General features: G+C 68.7%; 3 protein-coding genes across 3 annotated transcripts in view; 1 reads left to right on the forward strand and 2 right to left on the reverse strand.

Annotated features, from left to right (window-relative positions):
- TNNI2 (troponin I2, fast skeletal type) overlaps positions 1-23,735 on the forward strand; it is a 210,381-nt gene that overhangs the window by 149,394 nt on the left and 37,252 nt on the right. The window lies entirely within an intron of this gene.
- Positions 1,757-15,399, reverse strand: IFITM10 (interferon induced transmembrane protein 10). The gene is made up of 4 exons (XM_054570669.1): positions 15,370-15,399; positions 11,772-12,071; positions 10,497-10,949; positions 1,757-1,906 (listed from the first exon to the last, which is right to left on the reverse strand). Exons 1-4 carry the CDS (start codon positions 15,397-15,399, stop codon positions 1,757-1,759), a joined length of 933 nt encoding a protein of 310 aa, XP_054426644.1.
- On the reverse strand, positions 15,187-23,048 carry CTSD (cathepsin D). Its single transcript, XM_054570712.1, has 9 exons — positions 22,840-23,048; positions 21,120-21,279; positions 19,392-19,515; positions 18,753-18,871; positions 17,402-17,625; positions 16,670-16,792; positions 16,314-16,458; positions 16,136-16,234; positions 15,187-16,049 (listed from the first exon to the last, which is right to left on the reverse strand). Exons 1-9 carry the CDS (start codon positions 22,905-22,907, stop codon positions 15,882-15,884), a joined length of 1,230 nt encoding a protein of 409 aa, XP_054426687.1. The 5' UTR covers positions 22,908-23,048; the 3' UTR covers positions 15,187-15,881.

Genomic DNA, 23,735 nt, shown 5'->3' on the forward strand with positions numbered 1-23,735 from the left:
GGCTCCTCGCCCTGTGGGTGACGGCCCTCCCCGGAGCCTGACGCAGCGGAAGCCACGCTGGGGTCTGGCCGTGTGCTGCCCGCCCCCCACTGCCGGGACGAGGACAGCTGTCGGCTCGGGGGGTGCGGTGCTGCTGGCTGCCGGGCGGATGTGCCACCTCCCCGCCGGGAGCCGGGGAGCCCGGTGGCCTCAGCGGGCGGCACGGCTCTGGGAGGAGCCGCGGGGCCGTCCCTCCAGCGCACGGTCTCCTGGTCCCTGCCCGGCGGGCGGTCGGTCGCCGGCGGCTGGCCTCACAGGTGCCGGGACAGCAGGAACACCTGCCCTCACTGGTTTCCTGCCTCCTCCAGGCACGAACACGCTCGGGGGGCGGGGGGCCGGGCCGCCCTCGTGACCCCGTCCGTGTCCCCGGCGCCCACGCCCGGCAGCCCGTCCCTGTCACGCCCCGGCCCTGACTCCGCCGGGGCTCCCGCCGCTCCGGACGGCACCTTGTCCAAAGTGGGGAGCACACAGGCCTGGGCCCCGGGCCCCGTCCCGCCGCCGGGGCACAAAGGCCTCCTTCTCCACACCTGAGCCGCACGGACTGCCCCGGATCCCCCGCGTGGCCACAGCCACCTCCCCGCCAGGGCCCCGCGGGCACACGGGTCCCGCCGCCTGCGCCCCCGGCTCCTCCCGGGCCAACCCGACCCCGGGCTGCACCTCCCTCGTGTCCCAGGAGCCCCGCACGTCTCCCATGGCCACACATGTCGCCAGAGACAGCGACCCCGCTGGGCGCTGAGCAGAGCTCGCCTCTGCGGGGCATCTTCGCCCAGATACGCAGCCGTGGGATCCAGGCCGGCGGCCTTCAACGGGCACCTCGCCCTTGGCCGGCAGCCTTCACAGCCACCTGAGCCCTGGGAGGTCTGCGCCTACTGCACGGGGCGGAGCCAGGCAGGGGGGTGCCGCCAGGTCCCGGGCGCCCAGCCGCTGAGGCCGGACAGGGGCCACCTGCTCTTCGCTCGCCTCTCAGCCCCGCGCGCCGGCGGCTGCGCTCCCGCTGGGCCCGCCCCTCCCTGCTCTCCAGGGCCCCCACCCCTCCCGGGGCACCTCTGCACAAGGGCCCGGTCCCGCAGAGCAGACAGACCTCCTGGGTCGGGGAGCGGACCTTCCCTGGCAGGGCCCCAGGTCACCGGGCACGTCCGCATGGTGCCCCGAAGCCTCCTGATGCCCCCCGACGCCCCCGCCCCCCGCAGCCGCGCCTGCCCAGGCAGGGGACAGAAGGCTGGGCCTGCTGAGGCGGGGCAGGAGTTTTATTGAAAATTCACAGGTACAGGAGCTCCGAGCAGGGGCACAGCTTGGAGGGACTGGGTCGGGGAGGAGAGAGGGAATCCCCAGATGCCGGCAGCCCCCCCATGCTGGGGAGCTCCCACAGAAGCCCTTCTTGCTGGGTGCCAGGTTGGAGGGGCCCAGGAGCCTGGGTGGGGGCCCACAGGAGGGGGTGCAGCCGCCGGCAGCCTGGGCTAGGCAGCCCAGGAAGACACCAGGACCCAGAGGCAGGCGGAGGACCGGGAGGCGGGGCGGGGCCGTGCGGCGCTCACGGCCCCTCGCTGTGCGGGGAGCCTCTGCGGGCCTTGTGCCCGGTTCCGCTTCAGGGGCCCCAGGGCGGTGCCCGGCTCCGCCCCAGCCAGGGCACCCCACGCCGCCGCGTCAGTCAGGGCGGCGAACCCTCCCGGGGCCTCCGTGCGTGCGGCGGCGGCGGTGGCGGCGGCCGCCCGGGGCCTCAGTAGTCGGTGAGCGGGTACCGCAGGAAGATGAAGACCAGGATGATGCAGGAGGCGGCCAGCGCGGAGCTGGTGATGTTGAACAGCCGGGCTGTCTTGGCGTCCTCCACCGCGCCATTCAGGTCGTTGAGAAGCTTCTTGTCCCGAACCTGCAGCCGCAGAGGAGAGGAGAGCAGAGCGGAGGGGTGGACGCGGGGCCGGCGGCCGCTCCCGCTTCCTGAGGACGGCCCGGCGGCTCCCCAGGACAGGGTCCTTGCCGTGGACGGCACCCCGACGTGCCGGGGCGAGGGCGCCGCGGCCCCGGCTTACCCTCCCACGGACTATAAAATAAGTCATACGCCTTTATAGAGGGAGAAAAATAAAAAGCAACTAGGGTAAAATGTTAACACGGCGGCGTGGGGGTGGGGAAGGCACACAGGAATTCTTTGTATCTTTGCAGCCTGAAATTATTTAAAATAAAACACCCGGTTCATAGTACTGTTACATGCTTGAAAGTTGCTGAAAGAGTGGATTTCACGTGTTCTCGTAATTACGCGAGGTCGTGGTGGCAGTGACTAAGCTTATTACGGAAGCCGTTCTGCCACATTGTGCACCTTAAACTTACGCAATGTTACACGCCAATCATATCTCAATAAAGCTGGAAACTGACTAAAGAAAGCGGAAGCTGGTCTGAGAGGGGGTCGGCGACTGGGCGGTGGGGCAACGCACGTGTGTCCTGCACCGACTGGCCCGGCTGAAGGGAAAGTAACCGGGACTCCCCGAGAAGGCACACGGCGCACAGACGGGGCGAGCGGCGGCCCCCGGGGGCTCTGGGCAGGGATACGGGGGGCGGGGAGGGGCCTGGGGCGCCGGGTGTCCCGGGAGGACCCTCTCCTTCCTCGGGTCGAGCCGCAGGCGGGGAGCAAAGCCGCAGAGGCCGCAGGGAGGAAGCAGGAGGGAGACGCGAGGAGGCGGCGGGCAGAGGCCGTTTCCGCGGTAGCAGGTGGGTGGACGGGCGGGCGAGCGGACAGAGGTGGGGGTGGGCTGGAGGGAGGCGGGCGGGTGGGTGGAGGGTGGGGGTGGGCTGGAGGGAGGCGGGCGGGTGGGTGGAGGGTGGGGGTGGGCTGGAGGGAGGCGGGCCGGTGGGTGGAGGGTGGACTCGGGGCCGTCCGGGCCGGCGAGGCAGGCAGATGGGCGGTCAGAAGAGGGAGGAGGCGGGGAGGCGGACGGCGGGCTAGATGGGGGGACAGTGCGGGGGGGGACGCAGGTGGGAGGGGCGTGGGTTTCTGTGGGTGCAGGGACGGCCGGGAGGGGTCTGGGCTCCTGGAGGGTTTATTCCGGGGATTTGGGAGAGAACGGACCTCTCCACTGGACTCCATCTTCCTCTGAGGACATGCTCATCACCCACTTATTTAGGCCTTATTTGGTTAAAATTTTATAATTCAAAGAAGGTTCATCATTGTCTCCAGAAAGAGCTACTGTGTCTCCTGTTAGGTCTTAGTCTGTTTGCGTGGGTTGTTATATTGTCATTACATCTAAAATTACATTTCCAACTGAAACTGCCTGTTGTAGATTGATTCTGTATCCAGCTAAATGACTGTATTAATTAATTGTGATAATTAACCCAGTTTCCTATGTGATAAGTCATACTTAATATAAATAAGAGTCCTCGCCCCGGCTGCTGTGGCTCCGTGGACCGGGCGCCAGCCTGCGCACCGAAGGGTCGCCGGTTCGACCCCCGTCGGGGCACGTGCCTGGGTTGCGCCCAGGTCGCCAGTGGCGGGCGCGTGACAGGCAACCACACAGGGATGTTTCTCTCCCGCTCTCTCTCTGTCCCATCCCCTCTCTCTAAAAATAAATAAATGAACGCTTTCAAACAAAGGAATGGGGGAAAAGGGTGAAGGCGTAGCCATGGCGCTGTGTGAGCGGCCTTATCTGGCCTTAGCTCAGCAAACCCCTCACCAACACTGCGAGTTCGGTCCGCGCCCGCAGCCTCCCGGAGGGAAAGCCAGGCACAGGTAGAGGTAGTTACTAACGTGACGCCCCTGGACTCAAAGCCACGTTGCAGACTAGAGCCCCCATGAACAGCGGGGTGTATGGCTGCGTGGTCCCTTCAGAAAGTAGGAGAGGTGGGTAGGAGGAGGGAGAAAAGACAGAAAAATGGATGGATGGAGAGTCAGTAGGTAGTTGGATGAATGAATCATTGGAGCAGAAATAACTGGAAGAAAGGGAAAAGGGGAAGGAGGGAGAGATGTAGACAACGACCCGTGAACGTGAGGTCACGCAACCGAGACACGGAGTCACAGCAACTCTACCGGATACGTAGAAACAAACCCAGGGCGGCTGCCGAAACGAGAAGACAAAGAAACACGGCCCAAAGGAAAGGACCGATCAAAACTCCAGAAAAAGAGCTAAACAAAGTGGAGATAAGCAATCTGTCAGATGCAGAGCTCACAACAGCGGTCACAAAGACGCTCAAGGAGCTCAGGGAGGCCCTCAGCAGCATGAAAAAGACCCAGTCAGAAACAAAGCATTCACTCGTTGAAATAAAGAACAATTTACAGGGAAGCAATGGTGGAGTGGATGAAGCTGAGAGTCAAATCGATGATTTGGAACAGAAGAAAGCAGAAAACGACAAATCAGAACAAGAAGGAGAAAACAGAATCCAGAAAAATGAGAAGAGTGAAAGCAGCCGCAAGAGGTCCCACACTGGCATCACAGAGGAGCCAGAGGGAGAAGGGAAAGCACAGAAATTGGGGCTCTACTTGAAAAAACAGTGAAGGAAAACTTCCCTAATTTGGTGAAGGAAATAGACATGCAAGTCCAGGAAGCACAGAGAGTCCCAAACAAGATGGACCAAAGAGGCAACTCCAAGGCTCATCATAATTAAAATGCCAAAGGTTAAAGATAAAGAGATGTCACTTCCAGCCCAGATGGAGGCGGAGGTAGATACACGTTGCCGCCTCACACAACCAAAAGAAGGAAAACAACAATTTAAAAACAAAAAGTAACCATAACTGCCAGAAAATTGAACTGTATGGAAGTCCGACAACCAAGGAGTTAAAGAAGAAACATTCATCCAGACCCGTAGGAGGGGCGGAGACGGGCAGCCGGGACGGGGGTGTCGCACGACTTGGCGGCCCCGCCCTGGTCAGCACCTAAGGCTCCACCACTTCAACGTCACAGGCGCGCGGAGACAGAGAACTAGGGCCCCAATGAAAGAGCAGATCAAAGTTCCAAAAACAGAACTAAGCCACGAAGAGACGGCCAACCTATCAGATGCAGGGGTCGAAACACTGGTGATCAGGATGCTCACAGAAATGGCCGAGTGTGGTCGCAAAATGGTGAGAGAAGTGAAAACTATGCAGAGTGAATTAAAGAAAAACATACAGGGAACCAACAGTAAAAAGAAAGAAACCGGACTCAAATCAGTGATTGGGAGCAGAAGGAAGAGAAAAACATTCAGAACTGAATGAAGAAACAAGAATTCAAAAAGAAGAGAAGAGGATAGGAACCTCCTGGAGAACTTTAAACGTCCTAACATCCAAAGCACAGGGGAGCCAGAAGGAGAAGAGGAAGTGCAAGAAATTGAAAACTTATTTAAACAAATAATGGAGAACTTCCCCAATCTGGCCAAGGAAATAGACTTTCAGGAAGTCCAGGAAAGCCCAGAGAGTCCCAAAGAAGTCGGACCCAAGGAAGCACACGCCAGGGCACATCAGAGTTACATTCCCCAAGATTAAAGATAAGGAGAGAATTTCAAAAGCAGCCAGAAGAAAGGAGAGAGTTACCTACAAAGGGGTTCCCATAAGACTATCAGCTGATTTCTCAAAAGAAACCTTGCAGGCAAGAAGGGGCTGGCAAGAAGGATTCAAAGTCATGGAAGGCAAGAACCTCCATCCAAGATCACTCTGTCCAGCAAAGCTCTCATTTAGAATGGAAGGGCAGATAAAGTGCTTCCCAGAGAAGGTCGAGTTAAAGGAGTTCATCACCACCAAGCCCTTATTACATGAAATGTTAAAGGGACTTAGCTAAGAAAAGAAGACGATCAAAAACTAGGAACAGTAAAGTGACAACAAACTCACAACTATCAACAACGGAACATAAAAAAAAAGCATAAACAATCACAAACTAAACAAACACCTAGAACAGGAACAGAATCCCAGAAACGGAGATCCCATGGAGGGCTGTCGGCGGGGAGGGGGCGGGGGGAGACCAGGGGAAAGGCACAGGGAATCAGCAGCATGAATAGTAGGTACAAAATAGAAAAGGGGAGGGCAAGGGTCACTATAGGAAACGGAGAGGCCAAAGAGCTCACCTGCCCGACTCACGGACAGGAACTGGGCGGGGACGCAGGTGGGAGGGGCGTGCGGGGTGGAGGGGAACAAAGGGGAGAAAGACCGGGACAGCTGGAATAGCAGCATCACCAAAATATAAGAGAAAAAAGACAGAGGTGGGAGGCGGTGTGGGGGGTGGGTGAGCGCGGAGGGGTCAGGAAGCACAAACAGGTGGTTACAGGGTGGCCGTGCGGATGTAAAGTGTGGCGCAAGACACGGAGCGGCCGGAGCTCACACCCAGCACCCACGGGCGTGAACACGGCGGGGGACCGTCTGAGGGAGCGGGGGCGCTGGGCGGCGGGGCTCGGGGGCAGGCGGGACCGCTGTGACGGCGTGGCCCATCAAACAGAATCAACAAACGGCCGCGGCCAGGGCAGGGGACGGGCAGGCGCGCGGGCCGCGTGCTGGGCTTGGACGGCAGACCCAGGCCGTGACCGACGGGGTCGCGGGATGGACGGCCGAGCGCGGGCGGGGCAAACGGGACGTGGGCGCCGAGCTCGACAGAGGCGACGGCTGTGACGAGGCCACGGGGGGAACGCGCGGGCAGGTAGGTGGACGGCCAAACGGCACCCATGGGCGTAGCGAGCGGAGAGGGATGGACGCGGGGGTGGACGCACAGGTGCACGAGTGGACGCAGCACGTGCCGTGGGAGGAGAAAAGGAAAAGAAACGAGGGAGCGGATACAAGTGCAGGTGAACGGGTGCAGAGCAGTCAGGTACACGGGTGGACGAGAAGGCGGGGAGAGCAGAAAAAACGAGAGCGGCTATTTCCCGTGGACGGGCGGTGGGAGTCGAGGGGTCAGTCGGCGCCGGCGAGTGCAGAGGCGCGTGAAAGGGGCGCGCGCGGGGTGGGTCAATGAGGTTCCCCAGCAGGGGCGGTGGGGAGAGGGGAGGGGAGGCGCTGGGAGGACGGGCGGGTCCCCCATGTTGGATGGAGGGCGGGAGGATCGCGACCGGTAGAGTTGGCAAGGAAACGGGGCACTGGGGGGGCAAGCGACTGAGAGGGTGAGGGACGGGCAATGCGAAGCGAACTGACAGGTAAGATGGGCGGGGCGGGGGGGGAGGTGGGCGGATGATGGGGGGACGGGAGGACGGGGAGAGGGACGGCTGGACGGCCGGGCGGGCGGGTGTGGATGCTGGGCGGCGGTGGAAGGGCGGCTGGAAGGCGCCGTCGGCGTCCTGAAAGGGGCGACAGGCCCACATGCCCACACAGACACGGGCCCCGTGCCCTCCCTCCTGACGTGTCACCCGGGGGTCGCACCGCGTCCTGGGCCCACGCCGAGCTGCGGCCTCCCTCGTCCTTGCCTCTGCCCGTCCCCTCCTGTCACCAGCCCTGCTCCAGGTCCGGCCACACGCGCTCGAGCCTGGACTGCTGCCCCAGCCTGAGCTCCTCTCTGCCCGGCCCTCCTGCCCCGCCCTCCCCTCCCGCGCCCTGGCAGACCTGCCCCTCCCCTGCCCCGCCCGCCCGTGCGTCCGGAGGGTGGAGTGCCAGCCCTCGCGGGGATCCCGCCTCCCCGCCTGGCTCCAGGCTGCCTTTCCAGGGCTGCCTTCCTCTCTCCCCCACCCTCTCCATTGCCTGTCCCTCATGCCTCAGTTTCTGCTGTCCACCTGGAACCCCTGTCCCCTCACCCGCCCTCTGAGCCCCAGTGCACGTGCCGCCTGGCCCGGCAGTGGCTGCACCGGAACCCAGCCTCGCCCCCCGGCGTTCCTCCCCGGAAACTCTGGGCTGCTCGCCCCATCTCGCCGCCTGTCCTCTGTCCGTCCACCGCCCGCTCTTGGACCTGTGTGTCCAGCAGCCCTGCCTGGGCACGGACGGCCGCAAGGCGGAGGGATGGGCCTGGCGGGCGGGCAACTGTGTGCGGCGGGGGCGGGGGCGGGGGCTCAGCCAGAGGAGCCAGTGGGGCCTTTGCAGAAGAGAGGCCGGGCCTCCTCTTGGGCCGGCGCGGGGACCGCACGGGGCACAGAGGTGCGTTCATGGAACGGCTGGGGCGGGGCCTGTGGGGAGACCGGCGCGGGGTCGGCGTGGGTCTCGGGGGCCTGAATGCTGAGATAAGGGGGCTGGCCTCCCTCCAGTATCAACGGGGTAGAGGGTCGTTGCGAGGGCCCGTGAAGGCCGCGTGAGCGGGGGGCTGATGTTCCGCCTCTGCCGGCCTGGACGCCAGGCTAAGCAGAAGCTGGCCGCCAGCTGTGCGTGGCAGCCCCAGCCCGCAGGGAGCGAGGGGGCCGGGGTGGGCGGCAGGGCTGGCGCGGGCCCAACGCTTATTATTTCACACAGCCCAAGGCCGACCTCTGCCCAGCCCCCGCGGGCTTACGTGTTGTCTGGTTCGATCGGATTTGTGAAGGGTGCAGAGATGGGCTCCGTGAAGTGAAGTGGAGTCTCAGGAACTCACTGCTCTGACGCGACCGAGCTGGGAGCGGGGCCAAGGCCCTCCCGCCGCCGCCCCCTCCCCCGACTGCCAGGTGCCCTTGGACGAGCCTCTGATGGGCGGGAAGCGACGCAGGGACAGCAGGACCGGGGGCGTGCAGCTGGGGGGACAGGCGGGGGGGCTCACGGCACGAGGGCCAGGCAGGCCATCCCGCCCCCCCGCCCAGGTGGGCCCCAGGCCCCTCCGCCTTCGCTGCCCCCGGGAAACACGGGGAGTAGCCCTGGGCGCTGGTGTCGGAGCTCCCGGGGCCTCTCCAAAGCCCCGGCTGGGCCCCCGCCCGCCCTGCACAAAGCCTGTGCCGCTCAGAGGTCCGTGACCTACCTACCCGCAGCCCAGAGCAGATGGACCTGCGCGCGCCAGCTGGCTGCCCGCGTGCGGCTGGTCGAGGGGAGGAAGGGACGCTTCCCCACAGAGGCACACGCCGCCCGGCCCACGGCCGCAGGGGCCGGCAGCACGGCAGGAGGGCACCCGCGGAGGCCAAGCTGAGGGTGGCCTGGGAGCCCCCGCCCCCCGCCCCCAGGGACCCTCCCCACTGCTGCCTCTTAGGCACACACATGCACACACCGTGTGTGCAACTCCACACTGAGACACACATGCACACCCCCAAACAGGGGCACTCACACAGCCGGGCATGCGGTTACATACGTGCACACACACACCCATGCCATGGCGCGCACACGCTCATGTGTGTGTGCACACGCTCACACACAGGCACACACGTGCACACTCACACTTATATGCACACACACTCATGCTCACACATGACACGCCAACACACGTGTGCACACCCCTGTGCACACACCCCCATACCTGTGCACGCTCATACCTGCTCGCACTCGTGCTCACACGCACACGCACACGCACCTCTCTGCACGCGCAGCCGCGTGCCCATCCGCTCACGGCACAGTTCGCACGTGTGAGGCGCCCAGGCCGGACACGGGGGTGGGCACGTCAGTCGCGGTGACGCTGCAGGGGGGGCAGGAGGAGGGGGCCGCTGGTCACCCAGGAGAGGCTGCGGGGGCTGGGGGGCTCGGAGACGCACAGCAGCGGCGCTGCCCGCCCCCCGCCCCACAACCCACGCCGCCACCCCGCCGTCCCCGCCTCGCTGGGCAGCTGCTGTCAACGACGTGCACCTGACCTTGGACACGCACGTCCGGGAGGAGGGATGATCTCACTAGACGCGAGCCGAGCCCTCTGGAGGGGCCGGGGGGCGGGGGAGGCGGCGAGGGGCCCCCTCCCTGTGGCCGGGCCCCCAGCAGCCCTGGCCCCTCTGTCCTCACCGCCTGCGTGTGGGCCTCCCAGCCCCCAGGGAGGGCGACCGCGGCCGCCGCCCTCAGGAGTGGGTGGCGCCCTGTCCTTGTGGTGTCCTGCCTGCCCCCAGCCAGCCCCTCTCACAGCGATGGCCAGGGGCCTCTGGAGGTTCCCCCGAGCCAGGCAGGGTGTGGGGTCAGAGGTCTGTGGGACGTGACCCCGGGTCCCCTCGTGGGTCCTGGCCACCGGACAGACTGTCCTGAAAGCCCGTGTCGGCGGGGAGGAGGAGAGTCGTGACTGGTGACCTGTCTGCCCGGCCCCTCCCCCCCGCCCCCCCCCACGCCTGCCTGGCATCAGACTCACTGGTGTGGGGCTTGGGCCAGGCGGCCCGCGGCCCTGACTGCGCCCTCCTCCTGCTGCAGGGGAAGGGCTCTAAGGCCTCTTCGCCGCCCGCAGGTCCGTCCCCACACGCCGGGCCTGGGTCTAGTGCCCACACGCCCGCCCGGAGGACAGGAGTCTAGCCCCGAGTTGCCACTCTGCCAACGAAGCAGGTGACCCGAGAACCTGGCCCTGAGGACCCCAGGATCTCTCCAGACACCCAAGGCTCCCCAGCTCAGCACGGGGTGGCGTGCAGTCCGGGGCTGGCCGCAGCCTTCTCTGTGGTCCACGCAGGGCCCCTCTGAGAGGGCGGGGCTGAGAGGGGTGCGCCCGCCCCCGCCCCCGCCCCGCCCCCTTCCCGCCACTCACCTTGAGGGAGTAGGCCAAAGCAATGAAGCCCAGGCAACAGAAGTTGAGGTAGACGAAGTTGAAGATGGACCACAGGTAGTAGTCGTTCACCTCGCTGGTGTCGGGGTACACCTCGATGACCGTCGTGGGGTTGGTCATCGTCTTCTTCTCCGCAAGGTGCTTGCAGACGGGCGGGGCGCCGCCGGCCCGCACGCTGTCCGTCTTGCCGCTCTTGGACTCCATGGGGAACAGCGTGGGCGCCATGGGGGGCGAGGCCGAGGGCTCAGGGGCCGGGGCCGCCGGCGCCTGCAGGGCGGGGGGCTTGGACACGCAGGCGAAGCAGCCCTTGGGCGAGCCTGCGGGGGGCCTGGGGATCCAGAAGGCCCCGTCCAGGGGCACTCGGGCTTCCGGGGCGCCGTCCGTGGTGCTGGCCGGGGCTCCCAGCGGGGCTGGGCACTGGCCGGGGCCCTGGGCCTGCGGGGAGGGAAGAGGAAGCATGCTCCGGGCCCACCCTGGTTCCCCCCAGCGTCGCCCCTGCCGCCCGGTGGCAGCCCCAAAGGAGACGGACATCCCCGCCAAGGCGGCCGGCTGCCAGCCTGCCACCTGCCTCCCCGCCGCCCTGGCCGCTGGCCTGTCAAAGCCCTTCACAGTTGCCTCCGCACGAACATTGGGGGCTTTTCATCGCTTTGCCATCTGCGCACAAACATTCCCCCACGGACACAAAACGGCAACACCCCCCGCACACCCAACAAGGCCCCGACTGACTCGCCGTTGCAATAAACAGAGTGCGCCAGCGCCCCAGACACCTCGGCGGGCACGCAGGGCGGAAACCCCCCAATGACACTGCTCAGCCGGCCTGGCGGAGCGAGCCGGGCTGCCCGGACACCTGCAACCCCGCGCCGCGGGCACCCCGGACACAAACGCCACCCGCCGCCGGCTCTCCAGACCCCGGCACGCCCGGTGCGCTCAGAGGCGCCGCCAGGTAAACAGCTGCGCACTGAGACACGCAGCGCGGACACACACGGCGACGCAAGACACCGAGGCTGCGGGGGCTCCAAACTCGCGCGCAACGACGTCCCCGCCGCCAACCCCGGCCCCAAGCGGCGCCGGGACCCCGAGTGCACGCACTCGCAGGGAGCCACCCACCCTGTGCTACGGACAGAGGCACAATGACACTCTGCGAAACCACTTCTCCAACGAGGCACCGGGGCGCTCGCGCCCCGCTGGGGGGTCTGCGGCCGAGGCCCCGCGGCCCCCGGCCGCCGCAGGTCCCGGACGGTCGGTGCTCGCACTTACGGGCGACTCCTGGGCCGGCGGCTCCGACCCCGGGGCTCTGTCCGCGCGTCCTTCCGCCGTCCCGCGGGCCGCCGTGTGTCCCGCCGCTCCGCGTCCCAGCGTCCCAGCCTCGGTGCGCGGAGAGCGCGGGGCGGGGGGCAGGGAGGGTGCGGGGCTGGCGGCGCTGCCTCCCCGCTGCCTGCGTTCGCTCCGCAGCGCCGGCCGGGCCGCGCGGCTGCAGCCGGAGCCTGACTCACCGCGGCGCGGCGGCCGAGGCGGGCGCAGCCACTTCCCCGCCTCCTCCCGCAAGCGGGGCGGGGGCTGTGGCGCGGCCGGAAGCCCGACCCTCAGGGGTTGCGGGGCTGGCCAGGGAGGGCTCTCCCCAGACCCGACCCGGCACCCACACCACCGCGGCTCCCAAGCTGCTCCCGGCCCCTGCTGCAGCCCAACCCCTGCCTGGGTCCTCCCAGCTGCCTCCCCAAAGCGCGCCCTTCCTCCTGGCCCTGTCCCGAATCGGGCCCCTCGCTGGCCCATGTCCTTCTTGAATCTGACCCCTCGCAGCCCCAAAGCCCCCAATTCCAGCCCCTCTCTGGGCAGGACGGGCCTCACCAAGCCCTCACTCGAGCTCCCACGCTGCACAGTCCTGTCCCCAGCCAGGGGCTGCCACCTCACAGCGCCGGCCTCCTGAGCCCCGAAGGCCAGGCCCCGGCGGGGCCCCGTGGCCCCCACACGGCCGGCTTCTCGGGCCCACCCCTGTCCGAGCGCAGGCCTCGCGTTCCCCAGCCTGACCCCACACGCCGGCCTGGAGCCCTCGAACCCTGGCCTTGCTAATCCAGCTCCGTCCCAAGGCCCAGCCTGGAGCCCCTCCGCCCGTCTGGCCAGACGACCTTCTCCGAGCCCGAGTGACCCTTGTCTCCTCGGAGCTCTGTCCACGCACTGGCCCGCGCCTCTGCGAGCCCCGGCCTATTCGCCTGGTCCCCGCCCCACAGGTGCTCTGTCCCCACAAGTCACTTGCCTGTCACAGCCTCAGGGTCGTTCCCCCCCCACGCTGACCCCGGCGGCTCTCCCGTGCCTGCAAAACTCCCAGCGACCCCACCGTGGGGAAGCGCCGCCAGGGGGCCAGGGGGCGCCTCCCCGAGCGGGGTCCTCCTCCCCGCCCACGGGCCCCCACGCAGCCCAGGCCCTCCAAAGCCCCCGCGTGCTGCCCGGAAGCATGACAGCCCGTGCCCCTGTGATCTCCCTCCAAGCCCCGGCCACCCAGACGCCCCGGCCAAGCTGTCTCCCCTCTGCCCACGACCCTCCCTGCTCTGCGCCCGGGGCCCTTCTCAGGGACCCTGTGTCCCCTCCGAGTCCTGGCTGCCTTTGCCCATCCGCGCCGGACCTGGTTCTCTTCCAGACATTCGGCGCGCCCCCTATCCTGGGACAGGTCCCCACTCCCCTCAGACCCCTCCCCACCCTCCCCACCCAGTCGTTCCCGCCCCCCACCCCCAGGGCAGCCTCTTCCACGCTGGTCAGGAACCCACAGCACAAAGGCAGTCTTACACTTTGTTGATAAAACCTTCGGTGAGTGGGAGGACTTCCCAAGCCCCAGTCCCGCCCCTGCTGGCCACGCCCCATGAGGCCACGCCCCCACGAGGCCACGCCCCCGGGAGCCCTCGCCGAGGGCCTTAGGCGCAGGGCATGTGGCGTCTGCCAGGAGGCCAGGGTTCCGTTCTCCCTCACCCAACACCCACTGCCCCCTCCCAAAGGCCTGGCGTGGGGGCACCCAGACCCCGTTCCTCGGGCCGAGGCTGACCCAAGGTGCCCTCCCACCCCACCGGGGCTCCCCGGCCCCTGAGCTGGTCTTCCCCAGCAACGCACTGCCCCACTGCACGAGCCGCGCCCGGGCTGCCAGCGAGGGGCCCACAGGGGCCTGCAGCAGGTCGCGTCGCGGTCAGGCCCCGCCCCTGCCACCCTGAGTGGGTGAGCAAAGGGGCTGGACCTGCGTTGGCTCCCGAGCGCTCAGTCTCGTCCAGGCAGGGGTGTGGGACAGGGAAGGCCACCCCCACCTCGCCCTCGGGCTGCTGGGGTGGCGCCAGCCATGACCGAGCCAACGCTGTGCCAGGCTCCTCCGGGCGTCGGGCAGGTCCCCTGGAGGAGCGCCCGTTACTATTCACGTTTGGGAGACACCTGAGGCCGAGGGTGGGGTCAGGGAGCTGCAGCCGAGCCAGGGCGACCGCAGGACCCCAGACTGCCAAGGAGCAAGGATGACCCGGTGGCCGGGTTGGGGTCGGGGCCTCGGGCACGCTAATCCACAGCATCAGGGTTCTGGCTGCGCGGGCCCGCGGGTTCCAGGAGGGTGGCCCCCGGAGGCCTGATCGAGACTCGGAGCCGAGAGGGCCGCGCACTCGGCGAGCTGACTGTAGATCTCCGGGGGTGGTGTGGGGGCCGGGGGGCGCTGGCCGTGCCCTCCTGTTGGCGGGGGCGAGGGAGCCCTCAGCAGTCCTCCCGGGGAGCGGCCGGGGCTCTGTCCCCGGGCCTCTCAGGGCACAGCGCCACGGCTTTGATGACGCTGTCGCCCCAGAAGCCCGGCCAGGCCCTGCAGTCTGCCCGCTCCCTGCTCAGGTTTCAGGCGCAGAGAGCACACTGGGCACGCGCTCCCCAGCCGCATCGCCTTTCCGGCGGGACGTTCTTCAGAGAAGGCGGCCCCTGAGGCTCAGCTCTGGGTGCCACCCCCCTGGCCCCCTGGGGCCAGGCCAACAGCACAAAGCCCTGCGGCCTGTCCCATGGGCTGCACCCGCACGCGCCCCGGCCCTCCGACTCCCCTCCATCCCTCAGAACCCCCTGGCTGTACAGCTGCAGCCCGGCACACGCTTCTGTCCCCCAGCAGAGGCCCTGAGCTGGGTGGGGGGCCGCCGTGGCCTGGGGCGATTCCTAACTCAGACCCCTGAACCCTGGGGAGGCCTGCTCGGCCCTGACTGGGCATCACACGGCAGCCGCTTCCGAGCCGCAGGTGAGGCCGCCGGGCCAGGAGGGAGGCGGCCCACTCACTGCCGGCCCTGCACAGCTCCCTTCCTAGGCCAGGCAGGGTGCGCAGGGGGCCCGGGGCGCCCCGGGGCCCGCTGCCAGGGTCTCCTCTGCGCAGCAGGGCCCTCCAGGGTGCCTGGCAGCCCCCTGAAAGCCGGCCTTAGTGAGGGCCGTGTGGGGGCGGGGCGGATGCAGCCTCCAGCCCAGGCCCCACTCGGCTGGTCGCTGGTCCAGGCCGGGGACAAGCCAGCCCCACCTCCCAAGGCAGGGCAGCCACCCCGAGCCTGCAGGGTCCCAGGCGCAGGGCACCTTGAAAGACCTGTCCCCCCAAAGTCCCCAAATGTGAGCGTCCCTCAGCCCCTCCCCCAACCTGGATTTAGAGCTACCCCTCACCAAGCACAGAACACGCCCACACACAGGAAGAAGCCCCAGCAACTTTATTTTCTTGTCAACTTTGGCTCCCGGCCACTTGGGAGGGGGCGGCCTCCAAGAGGAGCCAGGCGCCCCGCCCCAGCCCCCCACCCCACCTCGGGCCCGTCAATGCCCTCCCCAGTGGGGTCCAGCACCGGGATGACCCGCAGGCCTAACCAGCTTGGCTTCTGTCCCCTCCCACCAAGTCCGGCTCTGCCCTGCCGGTCGCCATGCCTCAGCTGGCCCTGGCTGGCCGGGCCCGACACACCGGGGGGGGAGGGGGGGGGGCAGGGCGGCCGCGCCCGGCGCCAGGCCCTGGAGGAGCCAGGAAGGCAGCCTGGTGCGGAGCTGCCCAGAGGCCCAGCCAGGGCCCAGGCTGGGGCAGGACACGGTGGTGTCGTCCTGGGGCGCACAACCCACAGCTGCCAAGCCGTGCTGGGTCTTCCCAGCAAGCGCGAAAGGGACCCATGAGCCCACTGGGGGCCCCGCCTGCCACCAGGCAGACAGGCGGGCAGGCGGCGCTCCGCAACTCGGGAAGGAAGACCACAGGACGACAGCGCCCGCCAGGCCAGCAACCCGGAGAGCTGGGCCGAGCGCGGGCAAGTGAGAGTGTGCAAATGTGTGAGTGTGTGCGGGGGGGAGGGGACAGCCCGGAAGGCGGGCGGCCCCCCCCGCCCCCCCACCGGAAGCTCCCTTCCTGCGGCACGCTGGCGCCTACAGCCGGGCGGCCTCTGCCAGGCCCACACGGTTGTCCTCGCGGTCGAACACGGTGTAGTAGCGGCCGATGAAGACGTCACCCAGGATCCAGAGCGGCCCCGCGGGCGGGGGGATGTCCATGCCCATGAAGCCACTGAGGCAGATGCTCTTGCCGCCCTGCGACACCTGCGGCGGCCAGAGTGTCACCAGCTGCCGCCGCCTGCCCGCGGGCCCGCCCGCACCCGGGCCGCCCTGCCCGCCCACTCCCGCACCTTGAGTGTGTAGTCCTCTGCGCTGAGCCTGTAGTCTTTGCCCCCAAGCTTCAAGGTGACCTCGGGAAGGCTGGACACCTTCTCACAGGGGACCATGTACTGAAGGAGAAGAGGGGCGCGCGTCAGGGGGCAGCCGGGGGCGCCCCGCGCCCCGCCCCGCGCCGGCCCGCCTGCTCACCTCTCCCTGGATGAGGGGCACCGCCCCGATCGCCTTCTGCAGCGCGCGCACCTCCTCCACGGGGCCCACCAGCAGGGAGGTGCCCGTGTCCACAATGGCCTCGCAGCCCTCCTTGCACAGGGTCAGGCTGCTGCCCACGGCCACCCTGCGGGGGCACCGGTGTGAGCCCCCCGCCGTGCCCGCAGGACGCGCCCCTCCTCTGCCTCGGGACCCGGCTGGGAGCGGAGGCTGGGGCCAGGGCCCACGGGCCGCCGGAGCCGCCCACAGGCGCCGAGTCCGGGCCCGCCCCCCCCAGGGCCCGAGGGCCCCGCCGCAGCCGCACGGGGTGGAGCAAGGGCCCGGAGCCCGGCACTCACTCGTCCATGTGGACCTGCCAGTAGGCCTTGCGGGTGACGTTGAGGTAGCTGATGGGGCCCTTGTAGTACTTCGCGTCGGTGCCTCCCAGCATCAGCTCGCCCCCGGGCTGTGCGTTGGGGTCCCTGGGAGGAAGAGCAGGAGCGTCGGCCCCCTGCCTGCCCTCGGTCCCGCCAGAGCACTGGGCGGCACAGGGACAGGCCAGGGCTGGGGGGCAACCCCAGGGGGGCCTGCCAGAGCAGGAGCCTTCCCGGGCCCTGAGGCAAGGTTCTGGAAGAGGCACAGGGGAGTGGAACCTCCTGCCCTCCCAGGGGAGGGGCTCCGACTCCACGCCGTGGGAGGGCTGCGCGCCAAAACTGCGCTCGAGCCTCGGGGCCCCCTGGTCGGCCAGCCGAGCACGGCGAGGGTCAGGCCGCTGGCCACACGGGCAAGAGAACGCCGCGAACCCAAGGACGACACCAAGGAGGGCCTCCAGGAGGAGGTGTGCCAGGCAACCTGAGGGTTGAGCCAGCTTGGCCCTGGGCCCTCTGGGCTGTCAGCAACCCAGGGGCGGCCTCCACCCGTCACTGACCTGGCTCTGCTTCTCACAGAGGGTCCCCCGGCCAGGACCCCGGACACAGGGCCCGAGTACAGTCCCTGGGGAGACGTGGCCTTCTCCGGCGGCTGCTGGCCGCTGCCCCGCCCCTCCCCCTGCACGGCCGCGGGGCGGGGCGGGGACAGGCCCGGCTGCCTACCTGTTCAGGTAGAAAGAGAAGATGTTCTTGTCCACCAGCTTCTGCTGCATCAGGTTATCGAAGACGGGCACTACGTTGTTGACGGAGATGCGGGGGTAGGCCATGCCCAGGATGCCGTCGAACTTGGCCGCGATGAAGGTGATGCCCGGCTGCTTGGTGGCCTCCCCAAAGATCTGCTTCTCCACCTTGACGCCCGCGCCCGATGAGGCCGAGGTACAGGGCACCTGTGGGCCACGGGGCTCAGTGGGCCGTCCGAGCTTGATCACTGCCCCTCGCCTGACACGTGGGACCCACGAGGGCAGGGGCTGGAGGGAGGGACCGGCCGCACGGCTGGGGCAGGCTGCGGTGTCGGCAGTGGGTCCGCACCCCGGCAGGTCCGCCTCACCAGGGGCCGCGCAGGGGAGCACCCAGGGAGGCCCCTTCCCAGCCCCCACCGCACTGGAGTGGCTCCTGTCCTGGGTTGGCCGGGGGGACTCAGACCCCATGACCCAACCCAATGGCAGAGTCGAGGCCACAACACCCGTCCCCCGCCCAGCGGAGGGAGCAGAGCAGGATGTGGGAACAAACAGCCGTGAGGGTGACACGGGCGGGGGGCGGGGGGGGGAGCGTGCCAGGCCACATCCTGCTCCGGGCCCCGGGAGAGACCAGGTGCGCCCACACCGGACGCCTGCCGGCAGGGGGCGGCCAGCACAGCGCCCTGGGAAGGTGCCCACGGGCCCTCGGGCTGCCACAGGCACAGGCCATCTGTGCTCGGAGAGGGGTGAGCTGCCGGGGGCTCCTGGGGCTGGGGGGCCACCTCTCTGGCTCCTCATCCGCCCAGAGCTCCAGGCCGGTCCCGTCAGGCACCGCCGGCCCCTCCTCGATGGGGGAGCCCGTCCTGCACACGCCCCGGAGCCCCTCCGCTGCAGGCAGCACCTCCTATGGCTGACCCCCCACCAGCTGCCCGAGGACCGCCCCCCTCCATCTCTACCTCCCCCAGGGACCTCCCCCAGGGCTGGCCCCAAGCGCTCAGCTGGTGCCACAAACCCGGCCCTCCAACCGCCCACGGGCTGGGGCGGAGACCCCCCTCCCAGGCCTGCGCCCACGGGCGGGGCCTCGCCGCAGCAGCGGCCCCCCTCCACGCTGCCCCGTCCCGTCCCCTCCCCTCCCCCGGCCGTCCCCCAGGCCTGCATTCGGCCAGGCCTGCCCCAGCCCCTGTCCACACTCACTTGCTGCGCCTTCACCGCAGGACACTCAGGGCTCCTCCCCACGTCCAGCCCCCCCCCCTTGGGGTCACCGCGCCCTCTCGCCCTGCCACAGGCAGAGGGAGAACCCCCGACCACCGTGAGCGCCGCGTGGGGGACGAGCTCACCGACACGGTGTCCTGGCTCAGGTACCCGGAGAGGCTGCCCGAGCCGTAGTGGATGTCAAAGGACGTGCCGTTCTTCACGTACGTGCTGGACTTCCCGCTGTTGTACTTGTGGTGGATCCCTGTGCATGGGGGGCCGTGAGCCTGCCGCCCGTGTGGCCTCAGACCCCCGACCCCCGCACTGCCGCCAGGCCGCCCGTGCCCGGCCCCCAGCCACGGAGCCGCCCTCCCTGGGGCGCAGGACAGCAGGCCGGCCCCCCAGCCGTGGTCTCAGCGCTGTCTGCAATCGGCCCACGGCCGGCTTCCCCCTTGGCCCCTCCGGGCTGGGCGAGAAAACGAGGCCGGCAGGTAGAGGCGCCCCCGGACAGCGGGAGCCCGGGGCAGGGCCCGTCTGGCGTGGCCAAGAGCTGGGGGGCGGCCCGTTGCCCAGGTACCAAGGCAGGGCCGCAGCTTCCCTCAGCCCCGGCATCCGGCCCACAGCCACGTCCCGGGACGGCAGTGGACGGGCGGGCGGGCGGCCGGCAGCAGCCCCAGCGCGCACACGGGCGGGGGGCAGGGGCCGGGGGGCGGAGGGGGGCCGTGCGTCCCCCCCACCCCTGCACCGGGAAGGGGGCGCGGGGGCAGGCCATGCGTGTGACGTACAGCAGGCGAAGTCCAGGAGTTTGCAGTGGATGGAGGGCACCCACAGGTTGGAGGAGCCAGTGTCGAAGACGACGGTGAAACACTGCGGGGGGGTCCCGATGCCGATCTCCCCGTAGTACTGGGCCTGGGGGAAGGCCGGGTCCCTCAGGGCCGGGCGAGGGCGCCCCAGCCCCCCGCCGGGCCTCACCGCACGGGGCACGGGTGCTGGGGGTCCACAAGCTGTCCGGCTGCGCACCCCCCGCCACCCCTACCACTGCCTGACCTGCACGAGCACAGAGAAGCGCCCCTGCACTTGAAACATGAAACCAGGGGACCCCTCAGACTCAGGACAGGATCCACCTGCCACCCGAACCTCAGGCGGGAAGGGTCTCTGGGGTCCAGGCCCCCAGAGGGGAGAGAGTGCCTCCCAGGACGGGGGCCAAGTCAGGGGCCTCGGTTCCCACCCCGTTCCTGCCCCTGTCCAGGGCCTGGAGGCGCTCCCAGGGCGGCGTCTCCGGTGGCGGAGGGAAAAGGCACGTCCTGGAGGCTCGGAGCCCCAACGGGCCCAGGGCCCCAACGGGACGCACCCGGGGGCGTGATGGGGACACGTGCCTCTCTGAGCCTCAGAGGGAAGCCCCGTCCTTGGCCCTCTTGTAGGTCAGAGGGTACGTGCGTTCTTGAGCAAGGGTCCCCTGGGCCCCGGCACCCCCTCCCCTGGGGAAGGAGCCTGAGACGCCGGTTGCCACGGCAATGTGCCACGAGTCCTCCAGGGCCACCTCTCCCGGCCGCTTGGCTCCAGCGGCACCAGCAGCTGCTGAGTCACGACCCAACCGAAGTGTCCAGATCCAGGGATGGAGAATGACTCAGCAAGCACCCCAGTGTGTGGGAACGGAGCACAAACAGGAACTGGTCGGCTGGCCCCCCTCTACCGGCCCGGTCACATGCCAACGAGGCTCCGGCTTCCTGGCACGGTGCGGCTCCAGCCAGCTGGGACAGAAGGCACGGCTACCTGCCCCAGGCCCAGGCGGACCAGAGGCTGGAAGGTAGCGAGAGGCTGGCTCCCTGAGACTCAGGGGTGGGGCCGGCGAGGATGTCCCCAGAGCTGGGTGGAGGCCAACCTGGCCCCGGCCTGCCATGCGGCTTCCAGAGCGTTCCACCTGAGCCTCTATCCAGCCCCAGAAGCCCAGGCTGCGTCACAGGTGGCCCCAGGCTCTGAAGCCGTTAGCGGCTCCCCAACAGGCAGGCCCGGATACCCCACGGCAAGGACCCCAGGGCCCCGCCCTCTCTGTGCTGGCGCCTGATTCCCAGCCCCTCCCCTAAGGGCCCGTGGCCCCGCACCCAGCCCCCTCACAGGTAGCAGGTGATGCCGTCCCCACTCCCCACAGGCTGGCCTTGAGGAGGAGACCCCTGCTCAGCTCTGAGCCACAGCTGGTGGCCCGCAGGAGTAGATGTCACAGAGGTGCAGTGGCCACCCCAACCCCCTCTCCCCAGGCAGGAGAGCCTGGGGCTGTGCAGACCCCAGGGGAGGTGAGAGCCTCCACGGGGCGGGGGCGTGGCCAGTGGAAGCCCCACCCCCACAGTGCAGGCAAACGCGCAAAGCTCAAAACTGCTGGCTCACGGGGCTTGCGCTACACCGGGGGGCTTGCGCTACACCGGGGGGCTTGCGCTACACCGGGGGGCTTGCGCTACACCCGGGTGTCTGTGGTAAGCCCGGCCCCGCCCCCCGTGGGCCTCTGGCCCCACACTCACGTCCATGTAGTTCTTGAGCACCTCAGGGACGGGCCCCCCGATCAAGGCGGGCTCCCCCTGGGTGTACTTTGAAATGGGGCCCTTGGCGATCAGGTGTTCCACAGGGCCTGCCGCCTCCGACATGGTCCGGCGGATGGACGTGAACTTGTGCAGCGGGATTCTGTCAAGAGGGGGTCAGGGCTCCTCAGGACAGGGCTCTCACCCAGGCTCGCACACCAAGGGGCCTCAAAGACTCCCCCGGGCTTCGGTCCCCACTCTGGTTTCCTCTGTGACACAGTGGCTGGGGGGGGATCTACTAAGTGTCAGTGGCCACCTGCCACCGCTGCCCAAAGCCTTCCAGGCCCCTCCCCCACAGACCCGAGGCTGACATGGTCCCCCCCCCTGCGCAGAACATCCTCCCCCAGCGGCTCCCTCCTGGCGTCAGGCTGGACACGAACGTCACCCCCTCTGAGAAGCCCTCCTTGGCCCCCCCCTGTCGCCCTTCACATCACCCTGTCTCCTCCTGTCACCTGACCTGTCACCCCAGAAAAAAGAATCTTGAGGACCACACGGTGCACAGGTGCGCGGTTGCCTCTGGCCCCGCGGGTGCGCCCCGCACGGAAACGCCCGCCTCCCAGCACAAGCACCCCTTGGAGAGTTGGGGGAGGGGTACCGGGCTCGCTGGGGCAGAAGGCGGGGCAGGGGAGCACACCTGAGCCAGGTTAACCTCTGGGGACTCGGGCGTCCGAGGCGACGGCCAGGGGATGGGACGCCAGCCTCTAGGGGCTGGGAGGCTAGGGGAGCCTGCGGCTCCTGCCCGGGGGGAGGGGCACGCGCCCAGGAATCAAGGAACGGGGGGCTGCAAGGGGCGGTGGCCCCCCACCCCCAACTGCTCTCCGTCCCTTGGGGAGGCCTGTGGGTGGGGCTGGGGCAGGACCGGGACTGCGGCTGCTCCCCCACAGCCGCTCCAGTTGGGGCTACTCACTCCCGGCCGCAGCCCACGCAGGGAGCCCTTTGGCAAGGCCCTGCCCCACTGGGCCCCCAGCCAGCTCCCCGGCCTCAGCACCTCACCCACCTGCCCACGGGCAGAAGGCCCGCAGCAGAGGTGCAACAGTGGGGGCCCAGGCCTGGTACAACGGCTCCCGAGGGGCGAGCTGGCCTGCTGGGAGGGCAGGTGGCTTGCGAGGTGAGGCGCAGGGGTGCAGGTCTCAGGCCCGCGGCGGGGGCGTGGGGGGGGTGCGGTGCTCACTGGGTCGGAGCCCCAGCCCTCTCCTTAGGCCCACTCCCGCCTGTGGGCGTCTAGGCCTCTTCCGGCCGCCGAGACTCTCCTAGCCCAGGGCCTGCGATAAGGTCTCACGTGACCACCCGGAGGGACGAGCCCCAGCCCCAGCGGGGAAACGACTTGCCCAGGTTCGGCGGCCTTCGCGGCCAACACCCAGGGTCTCCCGACTTGCACGCAGGGGCCCTGGATTCGAGCACCCTACCCCACCTGTTCTGGGGAGGCGGGGTCGGTCCGGAACTCCAGCCACGTTCCGTCCCACCCCTACAAGGAAGGGGACCGCGGGGGGGTCTCCGGCGGGAGTTCTTGAGCGAACCACGCACCTGCACGGCGGCCCTGCCCAGTCCGAGGGTGGCCCTGCGGGCGGCCGCGCGGACCCCAGCTCGGGGTGGAAGGGGCGGGGGCGCGCGGAGCGCACGGAGGTCACTGGCGGCGCAAGGCTCCGGGGTCGGCAGACCTCACCTGACCAGTGCGGCGGCGGGCGCGGCCAGGAGGCCGAGGATGAGCAGCAGCAGGCGGGGGGGCTGCATGGCGACGGAGGCGGCGGCGGCGGCGGCGGTGGCGGTGGCAGCGGCGGAACCGGGCGGCCGGGTCAAAGCGGCTGGTCCAGAGGTCGCGCGTTTATAATCGGGATGACGGCGCAGCGGGGCCGGGTCAGCTGACTGGCTTGTTTGCACCGGGGCCGGTCACGTGGGCTAGGGCCGGCGTGCGCGGGGCGGGGCCTGGGCGAGCCCGGGCGGAGCGATCCAAGACCACGCCCCCAGCCTGCTGCAGGCGCTCCCCGCCCGGGCCGCGCCGGGTCGCGCCCCCGCGTCCAGGCTTGCTGTTACCCTGCGTGGGTGTCCGTGTCCCGGGAGGGCACACGCAGCCCCCGGGCCTGGGCTGAAGGGTCCCGGACCTGGACCCCTGAACGCCTGCTGCCGGGCGAGACCCGGAGCCGCGGCTCCTTCCTGCCACAGGCTCGCGGGGTGTGCGTGGAAGGGGCCCCGCAGCGCTCTGCGGCCCCCAGGGCGCCCCGCCCCATCTCCCCCTGCTGCGCGTTTTGCTCCTCCACCGGCGCCCACCGCCGGGCGCCCCTGTGCCTTCCACTCTTACTTTGCCCTGGGCATCTCTGAAAGCTCCGGGCCCCTCAGGCTCCCTCTCCAGCTGTGCACTACCTGCCCCGCTCCTCAGAGCAACACCTGGCTGGCCCTGTCCCGGCTCCAGCAGGGCCTGGGAGAGTGACCCCTTCGCTGCCACCAGAGTTCGGCCCTGCAGAAGCCAGGGGACCGCAGGCCTGGGCCCCGCCATCCACCCCTTCCTACCCCTTTTGGCACTTGGTGTCGGGAGCTGAGTTCGCTGTTTGAGGGGAGGGCCAG

The sequence above is a fragment of the Pteronotus mesoamericanus genome, unplaced genomic scaffold (assembly GCF_021234165.1).
Source record: "Pteronotus mesoamericanus isolate MK-2021 breed Mesoamerican mustached bat unplaced genomic scaffold, CSHL_Meso_final contig_214, whole genome shotgun sequence".
Lineage (NCBI taxonomy): Eukaryota > Metazoa > Chordata > Mammalia > Chiroptera > Mormoopidae > Pteronotus > Pteronotus mesoamericanus.